At 44.8% G+C, this 25,912-nt stretch overlaps 2 protein-coding genes across 7 annotated transcripts; both read right to left on the bottom strand.

Moving 5' to 3' along the window:
• Positions 1 to 952: 952 nt before the first annotated feature.
• kcnip3a (Kv channel interacting protein 3a, calsenilin) lies at positions 953 to 19,558 on the bottom strand. Of its 6 annotated transcripts, XM_029829975.1 has the most exons (10): positions 19,534 to 19,555; positions 19,305 to 19,419; positions 14,582 to 14,753; positions 7,839 to 7,841; positions 3,218 to 3,342; positions 3,071 to 3,140; positions 2,686 to 2,864; positions 2,333 to 2,437; positions 2,194 to 2,256; positions 953 to 1,603 (listed from the first exon to the last, which is right to left on the bottom strand). In XM_029829975.1, exons 2-10 carry the CDS (start codon positions 19,308 to 19,310, stop codon positions 1,556 to 1,558), a joined length of 771 nt encoding a protein of 256 aa, XP_029685835.1. In that variant the 5' UTR covers positions 19,311 to 19,419; positions 19,534 to 19,555; the 3' UTR covers positions 953 to 1,555. The 6 variants fall into 6 exon arrangements, with proteins under 6 accessions (XP_029685835.1, XP_029685836.1, XP_029685839.1 ...); XM_029829976.1 differs by lacking the exon at positions 7,839 to 7,841 and having other exon boundaries at positions 19,534 to 19,558; XM_029829979.1 differs by lacking the exons at positions 14,582 to 14,753; positions 19,305 to 19,419; positions 19,534 to 19,555 and adding an exon at positions 9,956 to 11,049.
• Positions 19,559 to 23,170: 3,612 nt separating this feature from the next.
• Positions 23,171 to 25,838, bottom strand: tm2d2 (TM2 domain containing 2). The gene is made up of 4 exons (XM_003974597.3): positions 25,473 to 25,838; positions 25,050 to 25,137; positions 24,545 to 24,660; positions 23,171 to 24,127 (listed from the first exon to the last, which is right to left on the bottom strand). Exons 1-4 carry the CDS (start codon positions 25,736 to 25,738, stop codon positions 23,914 to 23,916), a joined length of 684 nt encoding a protein of 227 aa, XP_003974646.1. The 5' UTR covers positions 25,739 to 25,838; the 3' UTR covers positions 23,171 to 23,913.
• Positions 25,839 to 25,912: the final 74 nt, after the last annotated feature.

Raw genomic sequence — 25,912 nt, 5'->3', positions numbered from 1 at the left:
GGTGGAGTTTTAATGTTATCAAAGACTTTCTGGAAAAACGCCAGAAGGCATTCCCCTTAACCAGGAAACTCCATCTGGTCACTTTGAAGAGTTTCTATTGGCAAAATAAAACCAGATTCTCAGGTTCTTTTCTTTATGGATGTGTTTGAATTCGTACCTACTAATTATGGAGTTAACGCCTGCATGACTGCAACATTTATGAAACCAAACGTCAGTATGTACAAATGTTAGCTAATCATAATGAGGTCTACTTGTTTTTTTATTATAAAATGCATTGTAACTCAGTTGGCTCAAGGCGACTCATTGCTTCATCTCGCTCACGTGACTTTTCAAATGTGTTAATAGTGGCCTGAAAACATCCCCACAAGTGTCACATTAAACAAGATAAAAACTCTCCTTAAACATAAATGTATTTCTTAAGGTTTCTTTCAGTAATGTCTCCCTGTAGATGGTTCATATTCACCACTCTGGTTGACCCATAAACTGGATTATAAGAATTTAGTCCTGACCCACGAAGAAAAAAAAAATTAGCCGATTTGTCTACACAAAATTGTTTTTATTTCCATGCGATCAAAGTAGAATTTTAAACAGATGTTTATTTTACCACATGACTTAGCCTCAGGCCTTGACAGCAGAGTTGTAACAATCCACAGCCTTTATGGGGTTCTGCTTCTCATCGCTTGTCTCGCCATCCCTAAAGAAGTTGTTAATTAATGCTGGGATTAAACAAAGTACGGGGGGCTGCATCGACTCCTGAGACATGTTTTAGATTGGGGGGAAAAAAATTACAACTCAGTTCAGGAGATATCTAATTTAGAAGACAGAAAGAGAGGATACATGCAAGTTGAGAGTAAAAGTGTACGAAAGGCGAAGTTTCTTTTATGTTTTGGCCATAGCTTATATCTCTTCTGTGTCATCAGGATGCAGTAAAAGGGAAAGAACAAAGTGAGAGAAGGCAGAACTGTCAACAGCATTTTTAATTAACCAACATCACAAAGGTCATACTGTACAGATTACTGTGGCACTCAGCATGCTGGATACTGAAGAACTGCACTCAATGAACCCTGACTGCTGCATAAGACCACATTTAGAACAGTCTGTTGGTTTCTTCACATCTCCGCATAAACTCACTTTTGCAGTCTGACCAAAAGTGTTGAAAAATCCCAAAATAATTTAAATGATGCTTTTTAAATTCTATGGAGAAATGCTACTTAACATCAACCTAAAGATCTGCAAAACAAATGCTCATCTCTGGTCCAATAAGGGAGCAAAAAGAGACCCATACAACACAACATATACAGTATAACTATAGGAACTATACATATATACATACACTGGGGGTGTATCAGGTGCAGGTATCTACAATGCCTTTATTAGAGGCACATATAATACATTAAAAAAATTATAGTGCAAACTAAATTTCACATGACATATTTGATGGCAAACATGCTCCAGTGTGTGTGTGTGTGTGTGTGTGTGTGTGTGTGTGTGTGTGTGTGTGTGTGTGTGTGTGTTGTTGGGGATGAAGAAAAACTATTATGAGGATCCAGATGTTTTATATCACATTCTCAAACAGCTGCATGGAGTTCATGATGTTCTCATCCTGGAACGAGAGGCAGGAGACATAAAAAAAACACAAACAATACAGAAGAATTCCAGGTACACTTTTATAACGATATTACTGCAAATCCTGTCAAAAACAATGAAAAATCCAAAAATAGAACAGACTTTCCCTTGCAAAATAATGCTGTTATTATTTGATTAGAACTTCTTGCGGCAACACTTTTATGCACGCTGACAACTGTCCAGACTCATGCACACTAACAAACATTTTACAACTTTTGGAACAGCTTTAATGCACTCAGCTGTAACTCAGGAGAAGTGAAAATCTCATCATTGTGATTAATATTTAAGCCCTTAGAGTTATCCAAACTGTAAAGTCCCTATCATTGAAAGGTTAATCTCACTTTAAAATGGCAGCTGACAGCAATGATGGGCGAGACTGTAACAGGACTGAGGGAGGTGTAAAAGCACTCCTGAGTCAAGAAGAAGTATTTAAATTATGTGTGCTGGCAGTGATTAACCAGTGCTGCCTTTTTATAGATCTATATATCTATATAACTTCATATAAGGTATATGACAAATATATAAAATCTGTAAATCTGTATGGCAGCAGGTTGTAAAAACACAAACCTTCTGGCAGGTCTCAATGAACTCTTCGATGGTCACAACGCCATCCCGGTTTTTGTCCATTTTCTGGAGGAAATAACACAGGGATTAAAAAACCAAAACCAAACATTTGTCTTTCGTTTCCTTGCTGTGCAGTTTTCACCTGGAAGAACTTGTCCACGTGTTCGTAGGGAGCCTCATCGCGTACACACGGGTAGGTGTACCTCCCCATCATGTCATAGATGGACTTCATAATCGCCAACATTTCCTGTAAGCAACAGCAGAGACGGAAATGATTTGGATGATAAGTACAACACAAGATAACAATGTACCGGTAAGGATTATGCTGTCATGTAATATAAACAATATATTTTTCACATTAGTAGATCAACTTCACCTGTAGGTCAGTCTTAACTGAATAATTTGTGCAGCCTGGAAGTGCCGTAATGCACTCATATATTTGCTGTTATGACAATGTTATAGCATAGTGATTGCAGGAGGAGCACTGAGGCGTACCTCTTTGGTGATGTAACCGTCCTTATTGATATCATACAGGTTAAAGGCCCAGTTGAGCTTCTCTGTGATTGAGCCCCTGAGCAGCACAGACAGCCCAATGACGAAGTCCTCGAAGCGAATGGACCCGTTTCTGTCAATGTCAAACGCGTTGAACAGGAAGTGGGCGTACGTGGTCGCATCTGTGGACCCAATTACATGGTTAACTGAGGCGAGCCGCGCGGCCACTGTCGTACATGCCACAGACAGTAATGTGCTCTGATTCTAATTTTGGAAACAACATTGAAATGCTGGATCGGAGCAACATAAAAACTGCGTCTTCACCGCGAGCGGGTAGTGTAATTTATATACGTTCCCTAAAAGCAGAGACATTGATAAAATCTCTGACCTCCTTGGGGAAAGAACTGAGAATAGATGGTCTTGAATGTCTCTTCATCCACCATTCCACTGGGACACTCCTGCTCAAGGGAGGAAGAAAATATTAATACATTAGGATCAGAATTGGGCACTTTGAGCAGCCAGCAGACAGACATACGTTCTTGAAGCCTCTGTAGAGAGACTGAAGCTCCTTCCGGGTGAACTTGGTCTGAGCCTGCAGCTGGTCCAGCCCCTCGGGCTGGTGCCGCACCGTGGAGAGCTCCAGGTCGCTGTCACTGCTGTCTGTTTGAGACAGACAGATGGAGAGAAGGAGGGAGGGAGGGATGCAGAGACAGACAGGAGGAAAGAGAGTAAAAGGAGGAGAGAAAAAACAGGGAGGATTTGACAGACATTGAGTGTGTGGATGCAGGTCAACACTCAGGGAGGGGTGGGTCACACAGGGGGGAAATTTATTATAGAACAGGTGGGAGGAAAGGACAACAGGGAGCCACTTTCTTTATGGTGGAAACCAATTATTAATTACAATTTTTGGAATTCAATCTAATTTCAGTTCAGGCACAATAAGAGAAAGCACTGGAAGGTTAGGGGGAATATTCACAAAAAAGGGGGAGGGAGGATCTCTTAAACTCCACTGTTTGATACTCACCATCTTTAGACAGAGAGAATGGTGGAGGAGGAGGAGGAGGAGGAAGGGGGTTCAAACCAAGATCAAGTGAAAGGTGTAAACGGAGAACAGTGAGAAAGACAGACAGTAAGAGGAAGAAAGAAGAAGGAAAACAAGTCAAATGATGTCAGATACTGTGAGGCCTGAATAAAGTGATGCGATCCAGAGGAAAACACTTCACTCCCTTCCTGACAAAACATCCAGCCGAGATGAATCAACAAAGAGGGAAAAAAAGGCAAAGAAAATGGAGCAAAGCGAGTCAGGAAATATTGGATCATCTCACTTGTTAATCTAAAACACATTGGCTCTCTTTAACAGATAAACAGTCCACATTGACAAATGATCTCAAGCCAGATCTCCCAGTAAATCCCAGTGATTTACACCACAGCTTTGGTTCCAATCAGCGAACACGCCAGCGACACAAGTGGGCTCTGGAAAGTAGGTTACCATTTCTTGCAGCCAAATACCGTAGTTCACAAATACATTCGGTGCAAAGGTTTCTGTCCTTGCATTCAAAAGAGTTAAAGTATTTTCCCCCAGCGGGCACCTTTCATGCCCCCCCCCCCCATTACTGCATCTGTTCCAGGTCGTCTCACCCGTCTCAGTGATGTCAATCAGGCCCAGCAGGTGCATCAGTTTGAGGAACATGATCACCAGGCAGACGATGCCAACAGTCTGGAGACCCTCTGTCTCCCACCTCACACTCATCTTCTCCTCGTTCTCAATTTTTTAAGTCTTCCTTTTCTTTATTTTTTACCTTTACATTGTTGTATTTGCTGCACCTTCTGGTCAGACCAATAATTCAAGTCTTGCTTCTTCCTCTCTGAAAGCTTCTGATTTCCCCCCAAAAAAGAAAACCTTTTAGTTATTCTCCACAACTGACAGCAATGTCCAAACGTCCATGTCGTGTGTCAGTTTACTGCTGCAAAAATATATCCAAACAGAGAACAAGACGTGGAAAATAACAAAAAAAAAAAAAAAGCTCTTTAATCCCTGGGAAATCCAGTTTATAGATGTGGCTCAAAGCTGGAGCTATTTCACCTTCATTCCTCTAATTGCTGAAAAAAAAAACCCAACCTTACTTATTAATAAAACACTTCCACATTCTGTGTAGAAGTGATACCGATCACTGTGTGGGTGACTGATGCTGTGTGCTCCTCACATCATCCTATTGTCGCCTGATTAGTTTCTAATTAAGGCTCGCCTTTAAGGACTCAGAAAGGGTAGTGACAAAGGTTAACAGGTGTCCCGGATCCTATTTCCCAGTTAGCGCTTTGATCCACTTTCTAGGCGTCTCTCTTGGGGTCCCCTAACACACATTCATTAGCGTGTCACTCAGTCCGGATGGGAAACCGAGCGGCGACAGCTTCCTCTAGTGGCAATTAATGGAATTACTCATGAAGACATATATATGCATATATATACACACACACACACACACACAGACGAACACACACACACATACACACAAAGGATGAATGTTTTAAGAAATCAGAGGAAGACAGCAAAAAAATGGAAAGTAGGAAAACAAAGGTAAATATTAACTTTAAACTGATTTCAGCTTTTCTTTACCCTTCTGTTTACAGTTCACTGTTCACTATTTGCCACTAAAAAAGACCACAAATTCACTTTGCTCTCTGTCAGAATGCAACTTATATATCTGAAAACAGCCAAAAGAGTCAGGGCGTGACAGGACTGTAGAAACTATTAAAGTCTTAAAGTAAAAAAACAAACATCTAACACAACTGAGCCCTGTAAAAGTCTCTCATTCAAAACAAAGGCTGTGTAAACTGACAAGGTTTTGAATGTTTTGTGTAGGAAAATATCAAAACTCAGCATTGTTTCTGATTCAGCGTTTGTGAAGCACGAGTGTGGGAGAAAAATGCTTCACAAATATGTTGCGGTTCTGTTTAAAAATACCCTAAAAGGAAAAAAATCAGAAAACAAAATAGAACGTTTCTGCCCGTCATAGCACAGACCTCTGCAGCCGATCCACACCAGGGTTATTAACTGCTGCTAATATCTGGGTATAAAAAGTCAGTGACTGATGATAAGCACGCTTTTCAAGTGCTGGCCGACAGTTAAATATGCCCATCATGGGTGGGGAGACAACGGCCCTCCTGACGATGCTGCAGTTGTGGGATGCGGAGGTGATGCAGTCATGAAGCAGCGGTAATCAGGATGGAAACACATTACGAGAATTTGGGAGAGGGGCAGGCGGTGTCCTTCAGGTCCTGGAGGAGTGCTTCAGACTCCATATTTAGGCAGCCTCAGAGAAAGCCTGTTCGATACTGCATGTATAATTGATGCGAAGTAATGCTAGATCAGGAAGGAGGCCCTTCTACGATTGGTGGGGGGGGACAGCTACGCAGAGCGGATTGAGAGGAACAATAATTCATGAAATACATTACTGGACGTTTTTTTTCCAAGTTGACCTTATTACTCGTGACCCAGAGTCGTAGGAGATGTGCCGGCTGGAGCCTCCGCACAGTAAAAGTCTTGGAGCACTGACGGCAGGTGGCTCCGACTGGTTGGCCTTCAGCCCAAAAGTGTAATCAAAGGGAACTGCATCAGTATCTGATGACTCTTTTACTGTCCCAAATATACACAGGCTGCTTCCCTGTCGGAGCGCTGCAGTATCACTTAGTTGGCAAAAACAAAACCCATTAACCTTTTCCCACTCAGATGCTGTGTATGGATTTACTATGAAGAAAAAAGGCACTCTGGTTCTTTGGATATAGTGTTTGTTTTTTATTTTAGATGCAGCAAAGTGCTTGGTTGTCTCTGCAAAACGGGCTTTGGGATGATAATTACAGGTCTATTTTTCATATTAGCGCTAGGCCTTTGTTTCTTTTTGGGATGAGTCAAAGAGGGGTAATGTCTCGGCTGGTTGCAGGAGCTCCTTCCAGCTGTGTTTACCCTGACTTCTGTATATCTTTCCTAGTTTGGGGCAGTGCTATCTCATCAAGAATCTGGGCTTGTACTGGCAGATTTTGATTAAAACTGTCTATGACATTCCACTTTATTCCTATTCTGCTCCTTTTCAGTCTACGTCTTCCTATTTTTATCCTACATTTCTGACCCAGGGGCCTCGGATGGACCCTTACCTTCAAATGAAGACATGGGCTCCAAGATGCCAAACTGCTTGAGAACTGCCATGAAGAGGATGATGACCACACCAATGGCAAACAGTTCCATGCCCTGGATCCCCATGGCTCCTGGATGGGGGGGTGGGAGTTTACAGGGCCAAGCCTGCGTGAGACCTGGCCCAGAGAGAGAGCCGATCGGAGGTCTAGGCCAGGGCGAGTAAATCCAGGCCCGGCAAGTCAAAAAGTGTTGAGCAGAGGGACTCAGGGATCGTGAGTCTGACTGGATCGTGACAGCATGAGTTTGGTTCCAGGCCCGGAAAACAATGAGCGAGCCAGAGCAGCGAGCTGGACGGAGGCTGCTCTTAAGTCAACACCAATGCTGAAGTGGAAAATATGTGGAAGCCGACATATATGGAAAAGGTCTCTGTCTAGACCCATGGGGGGAAACGGGGGCCGTGTTGGGAGTCATTTATTACAGCGCGTTAAACGAGACGGTTAAGATCACTTTCCAGGCTCTCCTCCGGTGTGCTCTCCCTCGGGAGCGCAGACTGGCACAGACACAAGTTACCGCTCAGCCTCGTACTCCCGGCAGCCATTATCAGCCCTGCCGTCATCATTAACTCTCAAAAATGACCTCAGATGAAAATGTCCTGAGAGCGATTTAGGGAGTTCAGAGCATCATACGCAGATTAGGGTGATTTTAAGATGAGACCCACTGCAGGGAAGGGAAGGGGCATTTAAACTAAAGAGAATCTCAACTTCGATCCTTCTAGAGGGTAAAACAACATTAGAGATCATAAATAAATTACCCTGACTGTGCTCCCCGACCACACGGGCTGACCTTTTAGTCCTTATGTCATCAGATGGAAGCCAAAACTGGGCTGAACACGACTGTGAGGTAATCCAGAAAAACGAAGCGACATTTCCACAACAGTAAATTTGCCCTTAAGTTACTTTTTTTTCTGGGGGCTGCGATTGTTCCAAAAAGCCGACAGTCCTCAGATCCGGTAAATCCCTCCCGTTACCATCTCAACGATCCGCCGTCACTGCTGCCGATTCTCTGTTTGTCCAAAGCAGAAGCCAGATATGGAAGAGTACGGCCCAGGAGAGGAGGCACTTAGAGCAGCGGCGGCGGCGGCGGCGTCCTGGGAGGGAAATCCTGAGAAACTGAGAGGAGTGCAGGGAACGAAACCTCCCCCCACACCGGTGTCTACCTCCTCCTCAAATACCTTTCCATCACTCCCTCCTTTCCTTCAAGCTTCCAGACGCCGATTATATTTGCAACTTTTCTGTCACTGATCACAGGAGACGTCAGAGCCAAGTGTCCCATCTAACGTCCAGTCCCTCCTCTGGACGTCCCCCCGTCCTCGCCTCTACTCCCTGTATCCGTCTTGTTTGCCTTTGCTCCCACCAGAGGTTTCCGCCTCCTCCTTCTCCCTCCATCTTCTGCGTCCTTCCAGAACTTTAGACTTTCTCTGCTCCTCCCTCGTCTTTCTCCTTAATGTTTGTGAACATTACTCAGGCCAGTTGCAGACAGCCAAATGAACTATTGGTGTTTATAACTAAATATTCTGCAGCCAAGAGTAGCGGAAAAGACACTTGACACTGGGACAAAGATGAATTCCCATTTCTCGTGCTGGTATGAGATCTTTTAGACAGTTTTACTGCTCAGTCGAGTTATTTATTGCTGATTTTTCATTTTCCCACAGTCTTGTTTGATGTGTGAACTTCGTATGGTCGTTTACTGTCTCCGTTTTGGACATTTTGTAAGTTTGAGATCAATTTTCATCTCATTTAATGCATCTGCTGGCAGCAGCACTGGAGGAAGGGTGGAATATGAAGCCAAAACAACCCAAAATGCTGCAAACTGTGCTCTTTTCACATTTCCACTGCTGTCACTTATAACTATTTCTACACACTAATTACGCCTCAAAAGATCAGCAGATCCAGGAATGATTTCTACAGCTATAAATTACACATAAGCAACAGTTAATGTTTAACATTAACAGCAACACAAATGTGTGGGTTAGTGACTGTATCACCAAATAACTGATGACAGTTAAGATAAGCGAGGTGAATGGAACAGTGTGTGTGTGTGTGTGTGTGTGCGTGTGTGTGTGTGTTAATGCATTGACTTGATAGAAGAAAGGAAACAAAGATTGGAGGCCATAGTGAGAGAGATCAATACTGTTGTGGGGGGGCGGTGGTGGAGCTTCCTCTCCTTCCTCAGCTTTGTACTTATAAAATAAATAAAATAAAATAAACACAAATAAGCGACAACAGAACAGCCTCAATATTAAAAATGACCGAATCCAACTCGTCTGTCTCTGCAGCAAATGAATCAATGTGAAGGTCAGAGTTACTCTCCAGGTACCACCTCTGTGCACGAGAGTGGATCAGGTGACATGCTCATACACACACACACACACACACACATGCAGGCACGCACGCACACATCTGCTTTTTTGAGAAAATGACTGTTTTGCAGCAATTGGGAGCAAAGAGAGGGAGAGAGAGAGAAAGAGGGAGAGAGGGAGGGGGAGAAGGAGAAGGAGGGAAGGGGGAGGGGGAGGGGGGCCCATTAGGACACTAACAGGTTTTTAAATGGTAGGTTTGGTACTGCCTGCTGACACAGCGCACGGTAAAAAGAAAAAGGATCAACAACAGCTGACTAGACAGACAGACAGAGACAGGATAGATAGATAGATAGATAGATAGATAGATAGATAGATAGATAGATAGATAGATAGATAGATAGATAGATAGATAGATAGATAGATAGATAGATAGACAGACAGACAGACAGACAGACAGACAGACAGACAGACAGACAGACAGATAGATAGATAGATAGATAGATAGATAGATAGATAGATAGATAGATAGATAGATAGATAGATAGATAGATAGATAGAAATGTTGAACTTAACAATTGATTTCAGAATGTGTTATAAATGATGTATTTCATTCCTAAATGGTTTTTCTTTTTCTTAATCTAAAGAAGTGATAGAAGTTAATGACCTGAGTGGGACATTTTGGAACTAAACATAACGAAAGGAGCGGGGGAAAAATTATTTCAAGGAAAACATTGAAGAAAATGTAAGAAAGAACGACGACGGGAGAGAAGCCGGTGAGCCCCTACCTGAGCGGTGGTACCTGGCGGCACCGTGGCCACAGTGTGAGAGGCAACTGGGCCGAGAGAGCGAGAGACGCCTCCTGGCCTCCACGGACAGAGCAGCCATCACAGCTCCCATAATGCTGTTCAGCTATGACGATGGGGCGCTGAAAATACCTAAAATACCGCTGCAGAGCCTGGATAAGAGCCAAGTCTGTACCTGCTCCAAGGAGCTGAAGAAGCTGGAGAGTTGACAGGTGAGCTGCACGACTACCAGCCTGTGTGTGCACATGCTCACGTGCCTTTTGTCAGCGAGCACATTTAAAAATCTGTTTGAGATTATGACACCACGTCAGTGTGCGAGACAGAGCTGGGGGATCAAACAGCTGCATGGAGCTTCTGACCTTTCACATCACACACATCCACATTTCTTTCATGCAGATCGTCTCACTCTCTTCTTCTCAACATTAAACAGCTTTAAAAGTCCTCCAGAGGACAGTTGTACAACACTTATAACAGTATCGACTTAACTTGGTATGTGCTCTTTCTCTTTAAGTGGGTGAATGTATTTCTGCCAAGAATACACCCCTTACTTAATTATTTTAGCTTCCTAAAGGCACTCTCCCTGCTGCTTTCTTGTCCTTTTGGTTCGTTCTGTTTTTAATGCACGAAAAGGTTCCTGGGGCCAACTGCTGTGACTGGCTTTCATTAAAACGGGGCCCCGTAGGCTCCTTGAATTCAGATTTTTCAGAAACACAAAGGTGAACCGGCAGAACAGAGGAAAAATCCAAACTCCACTGCGGCACCAGACCAAACCACCAAACAGATGGAGGTGACTCCATATAAACTGTGACTCAAGACCAGTTGGTTATGCTTCTGCAGCGATCAGTTACAAATATCTTTCCATCACAGTCCCATGAGTCTGGACACGCTTTTTCTCATCATGGTCTGCGCACACGCCACGCGCATTACGCCATCTGGCCGCTGGGCGGCAGTAGTCGCTATTCGCTCAGTCACTCAGGAAGTGTGCGGTTGAACTCACCCACCAACACTGGGCCAGAAAGAAACCCAAGACTCCAGATTACATTTTTGAGACTCTTGCAGGATCACAGAGCTTAGTCAGCAGCAAACCAATAACTGCAGTTCAATTTCCCCCACATGCCTGCCAGTGAGTGTTCTGGAATGACGAGGGCAAAATGAACAATAAAGGAATATAATATAGAAATGTCGCAGCAGGAGCTACCAGACATCTGTCTCGTAAACTGATCAACACTTACATATAATAGATCACACAATGAGCCCCCTGGAGTCTTCACAGCAAGGTAATTGGACTTCCCCAGACCATGCTCAGCCATTCAATCACCTTTTCCACTTTCGTCCTGATGTACAGATGAAAAAGATTGAATGTTTGATTCATCTTCCACGGCTGCCTCACCCCTTCATCCTCCTGAGGTTCCAATTAACCTCAGCCTCTTTTCATTGTGAGATAATCCCTTTTTCCTTTTAAAAAAAACCCCCATCTTAGCTAACCCCAGCATGGGTGCATAATTTAAGCAGCGAGTCCTTGATCAAAGCTATTTCACCTTTTCCTCCTCCCTGTGTGTTGCATTGTTCTTCTTCCCCCCTTGCAAATGTCTTTCTCTTTATCGCCCAGGCTTCTGCTCAAGGCAAAGTTTGGCCTGAGTGACGGATCAATGGAATCCAAACGGCTCCTTCTATCTATAGCAGGAGCTGCCCAGACAGGACATAATGAAGAACGGGTGAGAAAGCTGAAGGAAAGAGATGACCGTGCTTCCCTCTGCAGGGAACATCGATCAGGTCATGCGTCTCCTGTTGCCTCCCTGAAGAGGACGTGTAGACCCTGCAGCCGGAGCTGGCTCGGAATACATCAGGGAAAGGGGACGGCGGAGACCAACCGGCAGCAAACGCAGGCATGAATCAAGGTGGGGACAGGGAGGCGAGGTTAGAACAGAGACGGAGGGAAAACGGGAACGGCTCCTTTACCTGAGCATTCGTGGGATTGTTCAGTACACACGCTGAAAAGAATTGATAACTATGTATCCGTTTATGGAGCACAGAGTTACACACACACACACACACACACACACAAGCGTTTAAGACTGCCGCTGTGGACCAGGTGGCGTCGAACACGTTTCTTCAGATCAATCTTAAATATCTGCTCAGCATTTGCCCCAGATCTGCTCGCTCGGGTCCGTTCTGTCAGAGTCTGCTTGTTGTTTTCTGTTTGTTGTTTTCAAAGTCTCTCCGGATGTTTTTCAGGTCAAATATGTACTCGACTACTGCCGTAGTTATTTGCAGTACAAATTATTGAAAGCACATCAAAAAAGTCAAGTGTACTGCACATGCGCATTATAACAATTTAAAAAAAACAGAAAAAAGAAGCTTAAAACTCGCTATGTTGCAACATTAGTATCAGCCGAATACAAACAATTTTCAACCATATTGACTTACTTAATGGTTACTTCTATCCACTGGACGTGTTCATTAAAAATCTGGGGCTGGGGTTGTCTGAGATGATAAACGCCGAATTAGTTTAACTGTGAGAAAAGGTTATGAGGTAAAAATCCACCTTTTCTGTAATTGCTTGACGCTTCAATGATAAATGGAGTGAGGATCCCAGATTTGTAGAGGTTTTTTTTGTTTTTTTTATCAGCATGAGATAGAAACCCATTAAACTGAGATGAAAACAGAATTTAATCCACTTAAAAACGCCATCTCCGCTAACACGGCACTGTCAAAGACAAATAGTGAAGGTTAACCCGTATTAAAGCAAATACCTTGACCAGGTGTCCCGGTGATGAAGCCGAAGACGCAGCGCAGCAGCTTGGCGATCTCAGTCCTGCACTCAACCTTACAGGCGTTCATCCTCCAAAGGTCGACCACCTGCTCCCTATAGGTGCCACCGCAGCTCCCTGGTTATTGGGGACGAGTTTCAAGAACACTGAGGGGAATCTGGAAAAGTGTCTCCCAGAAACGTGAGATTTCCTTGGAAAGTTCCGGTCCTCTTCCCGTTCGCTTCAGCCTCTCCTCCCGAACTGAACCCCTGTTCTGTTGTGGTCGTCGCGAATGTCCGTCCGCTTCACGTGCACGACCCTGACGTCCGTTAGTGCTCCTCCAGTTTCAGCCAGGACACGGTGCCGGACACGCTCGCCCTCTGAGGTTCGTCTCACGTGAAGCCGTCAAATATCAGCGCTGCTGCTCCGGATCTAGTCCGCCTCCTATTACACATGTCATATCTCTCCTCTTCTCTGTGCTGCTTTAATTCGCAGATTAATCTCAGCAGCGAGTGATTAAGTATCGACGTTCTGACATTAGCCTGCAGACGGTCGTGATGAGGTCAGTAGGAGATTGTTTGAGTTTAAGTCCTCTTCTCTCATTTCCTCTCTCCTCTCTTGTAGGTCAGCGATGACGCCGTTAACACGTTTTCTCGTGGCGTTTTCCTTCTTCGTTCCCTCCTCTTCCTCTCTCTGTATCCATCTACACTGCCCTCACAGCTGTGCACTGACCTCTGACCCCATGGAGCCACTCATCTCTTGCTAGAGTATTGAAATGAGTGATGTATGTCTATCCTCTCTTTTATCTGTCGTCCTCCCTTCTCCTCCTTCTCTGCCCTGCCAGCCATCAGCTGAAGCCCCCTTCATATGAGCCTAGTTCTGCTCAAGGTTTCTTCCTGTTAAAGGTGAGTTTTCCTTGCCATTGTTGCTTGTTGACACCATATAAATAAAGAATTCATTTGGATGTGATTTACATCCAGTCAGGTCAGCAAATCTCAAACTCAAAGAGTAAGAATTAAAATGTTTTAAAAGAAACCTCTGAGATGAAGCACACGTGCACCTTGATGCTTTCTGTCTGTATATGAATATTGTAAGGATCAGATAGCTGGGGTCCACCGACAAGCGTTGGTAGTACGCAATAATAGAGACTCTGGTTGATGGACAAGATAAGAGAGAAACCTTTAGTCATCATTTTGGTGCTTATTTCAAGTGTTTTAATGCACGAAGCCCCTCCAGATACGTCCACAAAGTAACAGGAAATGTGTTGCTTTTTTCATCACACAAGTGCCTCATTTGAAAACACTGATAATTCAAACAATGATGGTGAAGCCGAGAAGACCAAGATAAAACAGGCAGAGTGGAGGATTAGTGGAGGATAAGATAGAGACCAGCAACAGAGAGAGGGAGGAGGAAAGCCAGAGTAGAGAGGAATCAGAGACAACAGCAAGCAGGCACGTCTGAAAAGTCCTTTGTTCTACCTCAGAACTCCCAAACACGCGCTGATCAAACCGGACTACAAAACTGATCACGTGTGTTACACGCACGAGTGTGTCAGGAACCATGTCCCCTGCTGTGGTCGCAAGACAGGGGTGCAATGTCACATCTGGACCACTGGGTGGGGCAATGACACAAAGAGTGTTTTTGAGCGTGTGCGCGTGTTTGTGTCCAAGTGAATCGGCTCTAAGTAGAATATTAATGACGGACTTTAATTGTTGAGACATTTGGAAATATATGGAAATAAAGGCTCTCTGGAGACCCTGTGGTCAACAGGTCAGGCGTGTCCACAGAAAGGTCAGGAGGCCACGCCGCTGGACGTGCCAGCAGTCAGAGGAACTCACCGCTGGTGTGTGTCTCTCACCTTTGTCCTGAGGCTGCGTGCTGGCAATGATCCACCGGACTAAGCAGCATTTCATCAGAGCTTTCCGAGAGAAGCGCGGCTTTTGCCACTTCACCGAGTCCTTCACTCTGCCTGGCGGCGGCTCCACGCCATTGGCGTCGCCCAGCAGGCCATCGGCCACCTTACCATCCACCTGGACAGGAGGAAGTGTGATACAATTGGCTGAATAAAAGGGAGATTTTAGGATGGAGCAGATGTGAGTGGAAAAAAAATTGCCTTAATTAATGTTTTTTTTCCCGTTTTCAGTTCTCAAATGACGTGTGATAATTGTAAAAACTGGCATAATAAATATCGATGTTAAATGTTGAAAATTCAGTATGTACACCTTATGAGCCTCGTGCAAAGGAGAGAAGACTGCAGCATACTTCCTGTTATGGTGTGTTTTGGGCAGTCACCATTTTTGTACTAAAATAAATAACCAAGAACCTTCCATCGGTACAAAAGATCCCCCTAAGCCAAAAATACTCTTCATTCATTCAATGTTTACACATCATCTGAATTTATTTTAGCTGCTGTTTAACAGAAATCTGCACACACATATACACACACACACACACACATATATATACACACACATACTAGTTTACATGCACTGGTGCAAATTCGTGGAAGGAGTCTACAAGAGCAAATATTCTCTGTGTTTACTCTGCAGGAGGAGAGAGAGGCAAAAGATGACAGAGGAGGAGAAACAGGGAGCAGAGAGGACAGAGCAGACACGCTGGATGCCTATTTGATCACATGGCAGTTTCCCTGGTGAGAGGGGATGCGGAAAGGGAAAAGACACAACGAGCTAAAGAGAAAAACCTGAGAGGAGAAAAGGACTCATCTTCCTGAAAGAACCAAGAGAGAAGAACTGAGATTAGACCAGTGAGGGAGAGAAGGAGGGAAGGACGGCCAGAGGACAGAGGAATGCATGGGAAGAGGGGAGGGGATGAAGATAGGGAAGCACTTGCCGGGGAATACATTTGCAAGGCTATTTTAGTGCATCTTCCACATGAGCAGAGGGATGAAAAGAGCTAAAGATGAGCAAGGACAGGGCAGCATAGGAAGAGGCTAAAGACGGCAGGGACAAAGAGGCTGGTAGCATGATGAGGTGGACAGAGGTGAGCAGACAGACAGACAGACAGACAGAGACAGAGAGAAGGAAAAAAACACAAACCAACCAGATATCAACATCTAATATCCATATCTGGAGGGAAGAGGAAAACCGAAAGAGCCGGAGTAGAATTCTCAGCGTTTAAAACAGCATCACGGCTCATAAAGCCATAAACACACACACACACACACACACACACACACACACACACACAAACAAATAGTGAACACTTCTATAGTTTTGTCCCGAGGCCCATCTTCTTTGTGCACAAACTTCCCCTGCACACACACACACACACACACACACACACACACACACACACACACACACACACACACACACAAACAAATAGTGAACACTTCTATAGTTTTGTCCCGAGGCCCATCTTCTTTGTGCACAAACTTCCCCTGCACACACACACACACACACACACACACACACACACACACACACGCACACCCGAGGCAGCCCATATACTAACAGCTCTCAGAAGTGGCGCGCACGACCGTGTTCGCCATAAATGATTTATTGGTTTACATGAAGCGTAAACTCCGGCCTCATTACTCGCAGACTTCCAGCACTCAAGCCTGAGAGCAACACGGAAGCACTGTTCTGTTCCGGGGATGGAGTTCTCCCCGGACGCCTCTGGGTCGATGCACATCGTCACACAAAAGCTGACAGGGAGTTGTTGTTTACACAGCTGGGGAAGGGGGGGGGGAGCAACTGGAATTTTCCCTTGCGTCTGAACGACCCCTTGTCGGGTGCATGTTCACACCTGTGGGACACAGCCTGAACAGCCGGTGTTGCAGACGTCCGCGTTTAAAACACAACTGATGGCCGACTCTGCAGCCTTCTGAGGACAATACGCGCCCGTCAGATGATGGAGGGCTGAAACTATTTACGTCCTGCCTGCTTGCTCCTCTGTAGAATGGCTGTCAGTGTGAATCAGTGTCTGTGGGAGGAGAGCACACCCATATGGAGGAGCTGTGGGTGTGTGTTGGACACACACGCACACACGGAGAGAGCGAACGCGTGTTACATTGATGTGCGCCTTCATCTGGAGTAAGAAACAATGGTGGAGGGACCCTGTGAGCAGAGGACACACACACACACACACACACGTGTGTCTAAAATACTGTAGTCTGAAGACACAATACAGATGGCTTTTGAACTTTACAACTTTAAATGGTGACTGAGTGATGTTTTATTCCTGCGTCTTTAATGTGTTTGTGCCCTGAGAAGTTGATAAATGCTTAAAAAAGACAAACAAACCTGCGGTTGTAAAATAGACGTCATCGTAGAGAAAATAAAACAGCTTGTGGCTTTGTTTGTGTACTCGGTATAATGACATAAAGTCTAATGTCAAACACGGCTCTCATCTGTGTTTGATCTGTGTGGAACTTTAATGGATGCAGTTGCTAAACTGCTCAATTCTTTAGAGTTACCGATTGAACAGGTGGATGATGTATCAGGTGCAGCACAATGCACTCTGTGTGTGTGTGTGTGTGTGTGTGTGTGTGTGTACGTGTGTGTGTGTGTTTGTGTGTGCCGTCAGCCTGTCTGGTGTCACTGTGTGGACGTCGATGAGAAAACACACACAAATAGGCATCTGTACTCCTATGCTTGTGAGGACCCTTCCTATCAGAATGCATCCTCCATCCCCTGATTCACCACAGCTTGATGCCCAACATTAACCCTAAACGACACCAGATTCTCACCTTAACATGGACACAAGGTGACCTACAGTGACCTGACTTCATGAGAAAAGAACTCCTTTTTAGCAACAAAAGTCCTGCTGGGCAGAGAAAACGAAAGATCAGCACATCCATGTGAGGCCAGCAGCAGCACGACCCACTGTAACGTTCCCATTCCGAGTTCCACATCCACAGATTTAATGCTAATCTAAAGGCTCTTCACAGCTGCAGCTCAACTGGCCTCTGGAAGACACTGGCCCCTCTGCTGACCGAAGTTTAATTACTAGTTGAACTTTGGCAAAACTCCCAAATTGAAATGGCGACAGAATTGAAATTAAATTGGTACAAAGTTCATTAAAGCAATCTGAATTCTGGATGTTCTACCTGACCTTGCCTGCAGGCTCTGCTCTCCCATTTAGATGGCTGTTATCCCCATCCAGGAAATACATGAATACAATAGCGACGTTATAATTCGACAGTCAATTTTTGACAGTCGTCACGTGCTCTATCAGGAACGCCGAGCTAGAAGTATTTTCCTCCACACAGATGCTGCTCACTGGCTATATTCCCTTTGTGGGACTGTAAACTCTGGAGATGGTTGTGAGTGATAATCCCAGTATCAGCAGGTTCTGGAATGCTCGCTTAAATCGCCTTCCTCCTTCATTCAGATGCTCGGTGTGACCTTCAGCCAGTTGTCTTGACCACGTCTACCTGCCTGAATGCATTGACTTGTGGCGATTGATTCTCCCGGATGGAACCACAAACGTATGCAGATGCAATAAAACGATAAAGCACCTACGTAACACACATCAGCCAGCGGCGTATCAATCTCTGCCAGGCTTCATTGATCGGAGAGAAAAGTCAACTAATTAGAGACGAACAAAGAAGAGGATTGATGTCTTGAGGACGTTCAACTATTACAACGATCGATCCACCCGTTCTGAAAATAGCATCGACTGGGTGGACCTCTTCTGCTGGGTTTCAGTCCTCCGAGCATCCAGATGTGCTGTTCAGCATAGAACAGCCACGTTTCATCGTCGTCACGGTGCAGATAACTCTCACAGATTAAAGGGAAACACCTGAATTTAAGGCCGAAACGACGACACGCGCAGCCACAAACAGCTAACGAACCAGAAAAATGCCTCCCAGCAGCTCGCCTGATCATCTCTGGGGGATTTATGGACTCTTATTGACTGACAGGTGGGGCCATGAGGATGCAGATCTTTATCAGGCACGCAAAACCAGGACCTTCGGAGCGCTCATGAGGCTGTGCACCAAAATCGGGTCTAAAGAACCATCCTCGGGGCAAAGATCCACCGATTCCAGGCAAATCGAACAGGCAGGAGTGCTGATGGGAAATGTGAGGTGTTCTGGAGTCACTTTGGGGAGGCTGCATTTTCTCTCCACAGTCAATTATCACAGATTGGGACTCAAGCTGCTTGTTGCTGAGGGCTGATCTGCTGAATGGCTTCTTCTGCCGGGGGGCAACACCCCCTCTCCTCCTCCAGTTAATAATTCGAAGGCAAAAAAAAAAATAGGCGCGAAGCAGATGTGGCGGTAAAGGTCATGCTTACGTTAACAACATACAGAACAGGAGTAAGGAGAAGAAGCCGTGATGCCTGGCGACACAGCAGTCCCCCCCCCGAGCTTCGGCAGCCCCGCTGTTACATAACTTCAGTCACAAACTCTGCAAAAACGCGACTCACGGGAAACATTTTCGAGCATCAGGTAAACCAACAAGTCGCATAAACGTAATGTGTTGCTGTTGCTTTTCTTTTTTACTTGAAAGGCTTTTAATTTTGCCCCTTTGCAGCTGCAAAAAAACCCCAAAACATCACACAGACGAGACGTCTGTGTGATGACAGAAATATTACGGTGATCTGCGTCTCCTCACCTGCATGTTTGCTGCGGTTGTGACGGCGACACCGATGGCTGATTTGTGTCCGACAGTGTCCTCCCTGCGCGGACCATCAACCTCCGACTGCCGCTGCGCTGATGCGCAGGAATGTCTGCTCACACACACACACACACACACACGCACGGAGAGAGAGAGAGAGATTTAAAGAGGGTTGTGCTGGACCTTCGTGTTTTAAACCAAAGCCGATTTCTGTGGAAAAACTGACCAGGCTGTCAATGGATTAAAGTCCGTCAGACGACCACATAAAATCTGCACAGTGCAGTCACGTTACCCTCGTGGTACGATGGGCTCCCTAATCCGGAATCTGGTCTGCATTGTTTTAAATGCTAAATTTGTTCAAAGTAACTGCGTGCAATAATGTCTAAATTGATTATTAAAATGTTTAATCAGAAGTTAAAAAATCAGATTATATCACTTTCATAAAATCAGGAGCGCTCTTTCTCTACATCGTACTGGGAATCTGTCGCCCCCTGTTGGTGGCACGTGTGAACAGCACTGCACCTGTCACCGGGTAATACAGAGTTCGCTGCTACACTATGTTTATTACTTGGAGGCACAGCTGCAGCCTTCTGAAGCAACCTTCTGCATATTCCCGCCAGTGGACGTGGATTAAGATGACTTTTATGTTAGGTACTACTACTACTACTACTACTACTACTACTACTACTACTACTACTACTACTACTACTACTACTACTTTTATGTTAAGGATAGCAGCATGGCCTGCCATTCCATCTGTCATTTTTATTTTGCCACCAGGAAAAGACAAGTTTGGATGTATGTAATTTGTATGTATGTACCAGTTTCTGCCTACTTAGTGTGTAAGCAGGGACTCATCTTTTTTTTTAAGAGTCTGCTGGGCAGAGATACAAAATAAAGAGTGAGTAGAGCAGCAGCACCTGAGCCTGTCCAGGTATTCATGATTCATCTTCACTGTTATGGCCATTGTACCATCCTCATTGATCAATGCAGCCAATTTGGGCAAGTAAAGAGAGACAAGGCCTGTGTGTGTGTGTGTGTGTGTGTGTGTGTTGCATTAAATTACTGTGATCAACATTAGAGAGACTGGTACAGAAATGCAATTACAGCCCTGCAGGAGAATCTGTGGACTCAGGGAGGAACTGAATCAATTAGGTGACCTTGACTGCTGCCCAGAAAGAGAGAGAGAGAATGTGTGTGTGTGTGTGTGTGTGGGTGTGTGTGTGTGTGTGTGTGTGTGTGTGATGCCATAGAGCAATCTAATCAGGCATCCTCACGCATTGGGCTGATTGCATAATGAGGAGCAGGACCTGGAGGTACGCACTGTACAAGTGAGGAAAGACCCTCTGACTAATGAAACACTTTCCTACTGACTCTAAAAGCCGGAGGCACATTTTTATACACTTGTACAAGAGTCTGGCTTCTGCAGAGGTGGTCGGGGGCATGAAACACCCTCACGGGGTTTGTTCTTCTGTTGGTGCCATATGTCCTTCATTTTTGAAAAGATGCTTGTTGAACAGAAAAATGAGAAATTAGCACCCGTTGGAACACTTGCTCGTGCTGGAACAGCAACAAAAGACATCGTCACATAGATTTTCTTCCCTTCAAAACCGAGCAAGCTGTCATCTCTTAGCAGGATGTTGGAAGAGGTCCCTTTTGGATCGAGCGGTTCTATTATATGTTAAAGCTCCAGGAAACATGATTCAGATTACAACACAAAAAAATAATAATAATGAGCTAAAAGAGAAATATCTCATGGCAGACCATTGCTCTTGTTCTAGGCGTTGGTTAAAAGCAACATGGTTGACACCAATGTCTGCTTTCGAGGGCCTAATCCTCAAATTTGACTCACGTGTTATCGTCATGGTCTGTTATTGTGTACCACATCATTATCACGATGAATGGAGGAGGAGGAAGATCAATAATCCAAACCCTGTACAACCCTGTGTGCTGGAGGCCCGCTAGGATAGCAAAGACCCCCCCGAAGAAAGAGCCTGGAAGTTGACCTGAAACAGCTGCTTTCACCTCTGTATGAAAGGGGAGAACAGCGTTCACAGCCCCCCCACAGACACCCCCCCCCAACATGAGCATGATCAGCAGCGGCGGCGGCGGCAGGGTAAGTCACCACTCTGAAGGATTTCACATCTCTGCGGAGAAGAAGGTCTATTTATAGGAGGGCTATAAATAGACCTCTGTAACTCCCACGCCTGCATTCATATCTGAATGCACACAGCAGCTGATATCATTTCCTTCTCTGGCTGTGGTTCACACTCACATGTTCTCTCAGTGATGATGAAGAGCTACAGTTTGCCTCAATGACTTTAATGTGGTGCCTCGCAGCATCATCCACATCCAGCCTAAGCATGAATGGGCTGTAACGTTCCTCGGAATCATGATTGAGCAGCATATCGGACCTGTGCGAGGCTCAAAACATCCATCATCTCTCCACGCAGAGGCCGTATGGACCCGGGGGGGGGGGGGAACAGTCTGACAAGCTCCCAAGGTTTAAATGGACTCAAGTCTTGTCTGGACCTTAGTGGACTGGTGAGTTCTGGTGAACTCTGGGAAGGAGGGCCAGGGAGCATTTCTGTAGCCATAGAAACAGTTGCTAAGCAGCAACGCTTCCCTGGCTGAGGAGAGGCAAAAATGGGTTCGTGATGGGAGGCAAACGTGCAGCAAATGAAGAGAGAGGGAGGAAATATGGCACCGATTGGTGCTCCGAACAGAAACGATCAGCTGAGTTCATCAAAAGAAAAGCCTAAAGTGGGCGGAGCTACAATCCAAGACGCACAACCACAGAACGCTGCGACATCGGTCACTTCTGAAAGACGAAATCACTGATTCTGGGAGCTCTTGTACCAAACTGCAAAACCAGAATGAAACAGTGTGAATGAAAAATTCGGTTCCTTTTTCACAAAAGTGAAGATTTTTTTTTAAAATAAATAAAAATACACTTAACCACAATGAGGTGCCTCGTGGTTTTCTCCCTTTTGGCAACATGATGAATAAATGTCGGACAACTTTTATCCAGCAAATATAATTGATTTTTCTAATTATAATACAAATAATATACATGCATAATTATATATTAAAAACTCTTTTTTTATTCATTTAATAGTTGTTTTATTTATTTACAAAAATACAGGGCAATGCTCGAAACATGGACGTGGAGCCCAGAAAAAAGGACACGTGTATTTATAAAAACAATAAATAATAAAAACAATGAAAACATGGAGGCCCCCAGCAGGAAGCGTTGTTGTCGTCAGCGTGTAGGAAAACCTTCCCCAAAGCTTCGACTCCTCTCCATTCTTGACCTTGCTGGTATCGACCACTATGAACCATATTTATGTACTCATTATCTACCAAATATTTTAAATGTTTTAAATTCAGTCTATGCATTTATTTGAACACATTATCATAATAATAAATTGTGATGACGCTGCTTTGCACATTGCAACTATAAACACAACTGTTTTTCTCACAAACCTGAAGCATCACCCTCCTCTCACCCCCACCCTCTGGAACGCCGCCCTCACTGCCACCACCTGGCTCCAGCTCCTCTACGCCATGTTTCTTCCACCTTTTTATTTATTCAAGCCAAAAAAGAGAGATGCACCTTTCTCCTCTCCCTCTGACTATCCTGAATTTACCAGCTGAAATCTTTTCGCTCACCTTCTTGCAACAGCAAAACTACTTAATCTCGATAAACCGTGCAGCAGCTCTCACAACCAAACCCCAGCTAACTCTGGTAAAAGGTACGAACAGACCACAGACGGATATGTTGTCTAGGGTACCAAAAACCATCCCGAACCTGGACGGGAGACACCAAGTGGACGGAGAGGGTGGTGTCACCATAACTACGTATATGGGGCTGGACCACTCTGAAATATAACAGCTGTAAAACACCTGACCTGCAGGTGCCGGTGAAGCCATTTACAAAGGGGCAGCTAGTAAGAACCTTAGGTAAGAACATCCTGTTGTCCTCACAGTTCTGTCGGATTTTCCTTTTCAACCCTGAAGGCATCACTGACTGCTGCACAATCAGAAGTTAACGATGTTTTCTGATGAAAACACTCAGCTGGGGACAGTCCATTTTTATTGTGTGTTTTAAGCAGCGTTAACCTTCTTCAAATCCGATCTGTTACACAGGATATTGTCTCTAATTCCATCTCAAAGGATTTTAGTTTATTCAGAGGAATAATCAACAGACACCAAAAAAACGTGCAAATAAATAAATACAGTTTCAACATTGAATTTAGGCATCAGTATAAAATATTTACATTTCAGGTGCTTTTGATGTCAGGATTTAAGAATAAATGGAAGCAACACTTTATCGGCGCCTGCTGCTGCTAACAAATCAAAGACGGCGTCACAGATGTTTGGCGAAAACCATCAGCGCAGATTCCATAGCTCCATGGAAACTGACTCCGCCCACTTGCCCGTCACGCCGTCCTTAGGGCTGTAAATCCAAACTTTCCAGGACTTAACAGGAGTCTCCTGCGAGTCACTTTCACACGTGTCCGCTTCATGTGAACAACGTCGAGGCCAGTCGGCTGATCCCTGGCTAATGTCTGCATTTCAGGAAGCACGGCGACCTGCAGCGCTCTCAGTAATAGGTGCACCAGTTGCTGTAGTCGCTGGGCATCAGGCCACCAGTGATGAGCAGGATGAGGTCCACGAACCACCAGATGCCCAGGCCTCCCAGGGTGAGTAGCTTCCCCACCGCGGTTCCCGTGTGGCCCAAACAGAAGCGGTCAACCCCGAAGCAGCCCAGGAAGAAGGAGTAGAGCAGCGTGGTGATGAAGTAGTGCCCCGTGTATCTGCACAGGAACACGTGAAAATGCTGAGGCTTAAAAGCAGGGCAGGACTCTGACAGATGTTGCAGCAGCTGTAAATCAAGTTTGCGTCTGGACAGGTATTCAACTCCGCGAAAGGGAACACTGCACCCTAGTGGTGAGGCCCCGTCACGGCACGATCACATGTACATGTTATATTATTTTATATTTGAATAACCTGCGACTTCAGCCTCCACCTGAAGGTTAATATGCAAACATTCTTTCTTTGCATGTTGAAGTCAATGCACTATGATTTAACTATGATTAAATATCCAGCATTGGAAAATAATTTGAAACAAATTAAATAAATTTATAGCATATTAATAGTGTATAGAACATATAACGATGATAATATATATGCTTTCTCTATATTTGTGTATGTGAGGCATGCGTAAGGCTCACTTGATGCAGAGCACACTTCCTCTCAGGAACTCTCGGGGTCCGGCACATTCGATGTCGTCCAGCGCAGAGCAGATAACAGATGTGCGGTTCACGTCCTTCTGTGTCTGACCGCCCCACTAAAGAAGAATAAAACTGAGAGTGAGGAACAGTAAAAAAAAATGTATTTGTGTGACTTGCTGAAGGCAGCATTATAATGGCACCTCTTAATTAGTCAAATGATAGAATTTCCCGAGAAGAAAGGCACTTTAAGAGGCACTTTTGCACTTCTTGAAATATATTTGAAGAATTAGGACACTAAAATTGTGTAAACATGAAGCAGCTGTTCTGAATCTGACTACACCTCTATTTTTAGCTCCTTTTAAAGCTTAATCCTCTTCACATTTAGGATACATCTGTTTTTCCCAGCTGCTGTGGAGTACAGTGGAAGAAACTGGACGGATGGAAGCTCCCGGATTTTAAATGTAAATGCCTAAATTTTGTGAGGAAAAAACCGTGATTGAATCACCCCAAGACATCCATGGCCCATCTCCTGGAGGGCGCTCTGGTTTCCAGCATGATCCACAGGGTCCTGACAGTAGATGAACTCCTCCGGTCTGAGTTTAAAAACAGAATTATATAAATTACTGTTATATGTGAGTGAAGGATGCAACCAATTTTACCGCTGCGAACTGATTCTGCGAAATGCGAATCACAATAGGTTAATTTGAAAAAATATTATCGATAAACAACATCCACAAACGACATAAGCTTTCTATTTAGACAGGACAGTCGAATTTATTTGCCTTGGTTTTAATACTAGCAAAGTAAATGTTATAGGAAATGTCCGGATTCAGCAAGATGTGGTCTTTGAAGCTGAATTAGAACAATAGTTGTGGTAATTTGCTATTAGCTAGCATGCTAACGGTCGTGTTGCTCCAGCAGTACTCACAGGTAGCTGCAGAGGACCACCGGAGACGGTGGTCTGTATTCATACAGCTGCGTGTAGTTGCTGCTCTCCCCCGTCAAGTCGTCTTTGACCTCCTCGGTGGGCTGGTCGGTGAACGGGAGAGTCGTGGATCCCTGGCCGGTGGATGCGACAGACGGGTCCTCCGTCGAAGAGTTTTGGGAGTGAATTCCGTCCAGACATTGGAGCAGAATGACAGTCAGCAGCAGCAAAATCTGTCCGCCCAGCAGAATATAACTGACAGAAATCATTTTTACTCTCACAACGTCAAATTAATCCATTTAAAAACGTTGCTCGAGTGTGAAAGGAAACTTCCGGCTGCGAACTGACGTATGTTTTGGTTGCTTCTTCTTGTATTTTTATTATCTATTATTAGTCAGCTTTAGTCTACCGCCACCTACCGACGGGGGGAGGAAATTATTTGA

Source organism: Takifugu rubripes, chromosome 21, assembly GCF_901000725.2.
Source record: "Takifugu rubripes chromosome 21, fTakRub1.2, whole genome shotgun sequence".
NCBI classification, from domain to species: Eukaryota; Metazoa; Chordata; class Actinopteri; order Tetraodontiformes; family Tetraodontidae; genus Takifugu; species Takifugu rubripes.
Note: the sequence above shows the minus strand (reverse complement) of the source record. Positions and strands in the feature narration are given on the sequence as shown.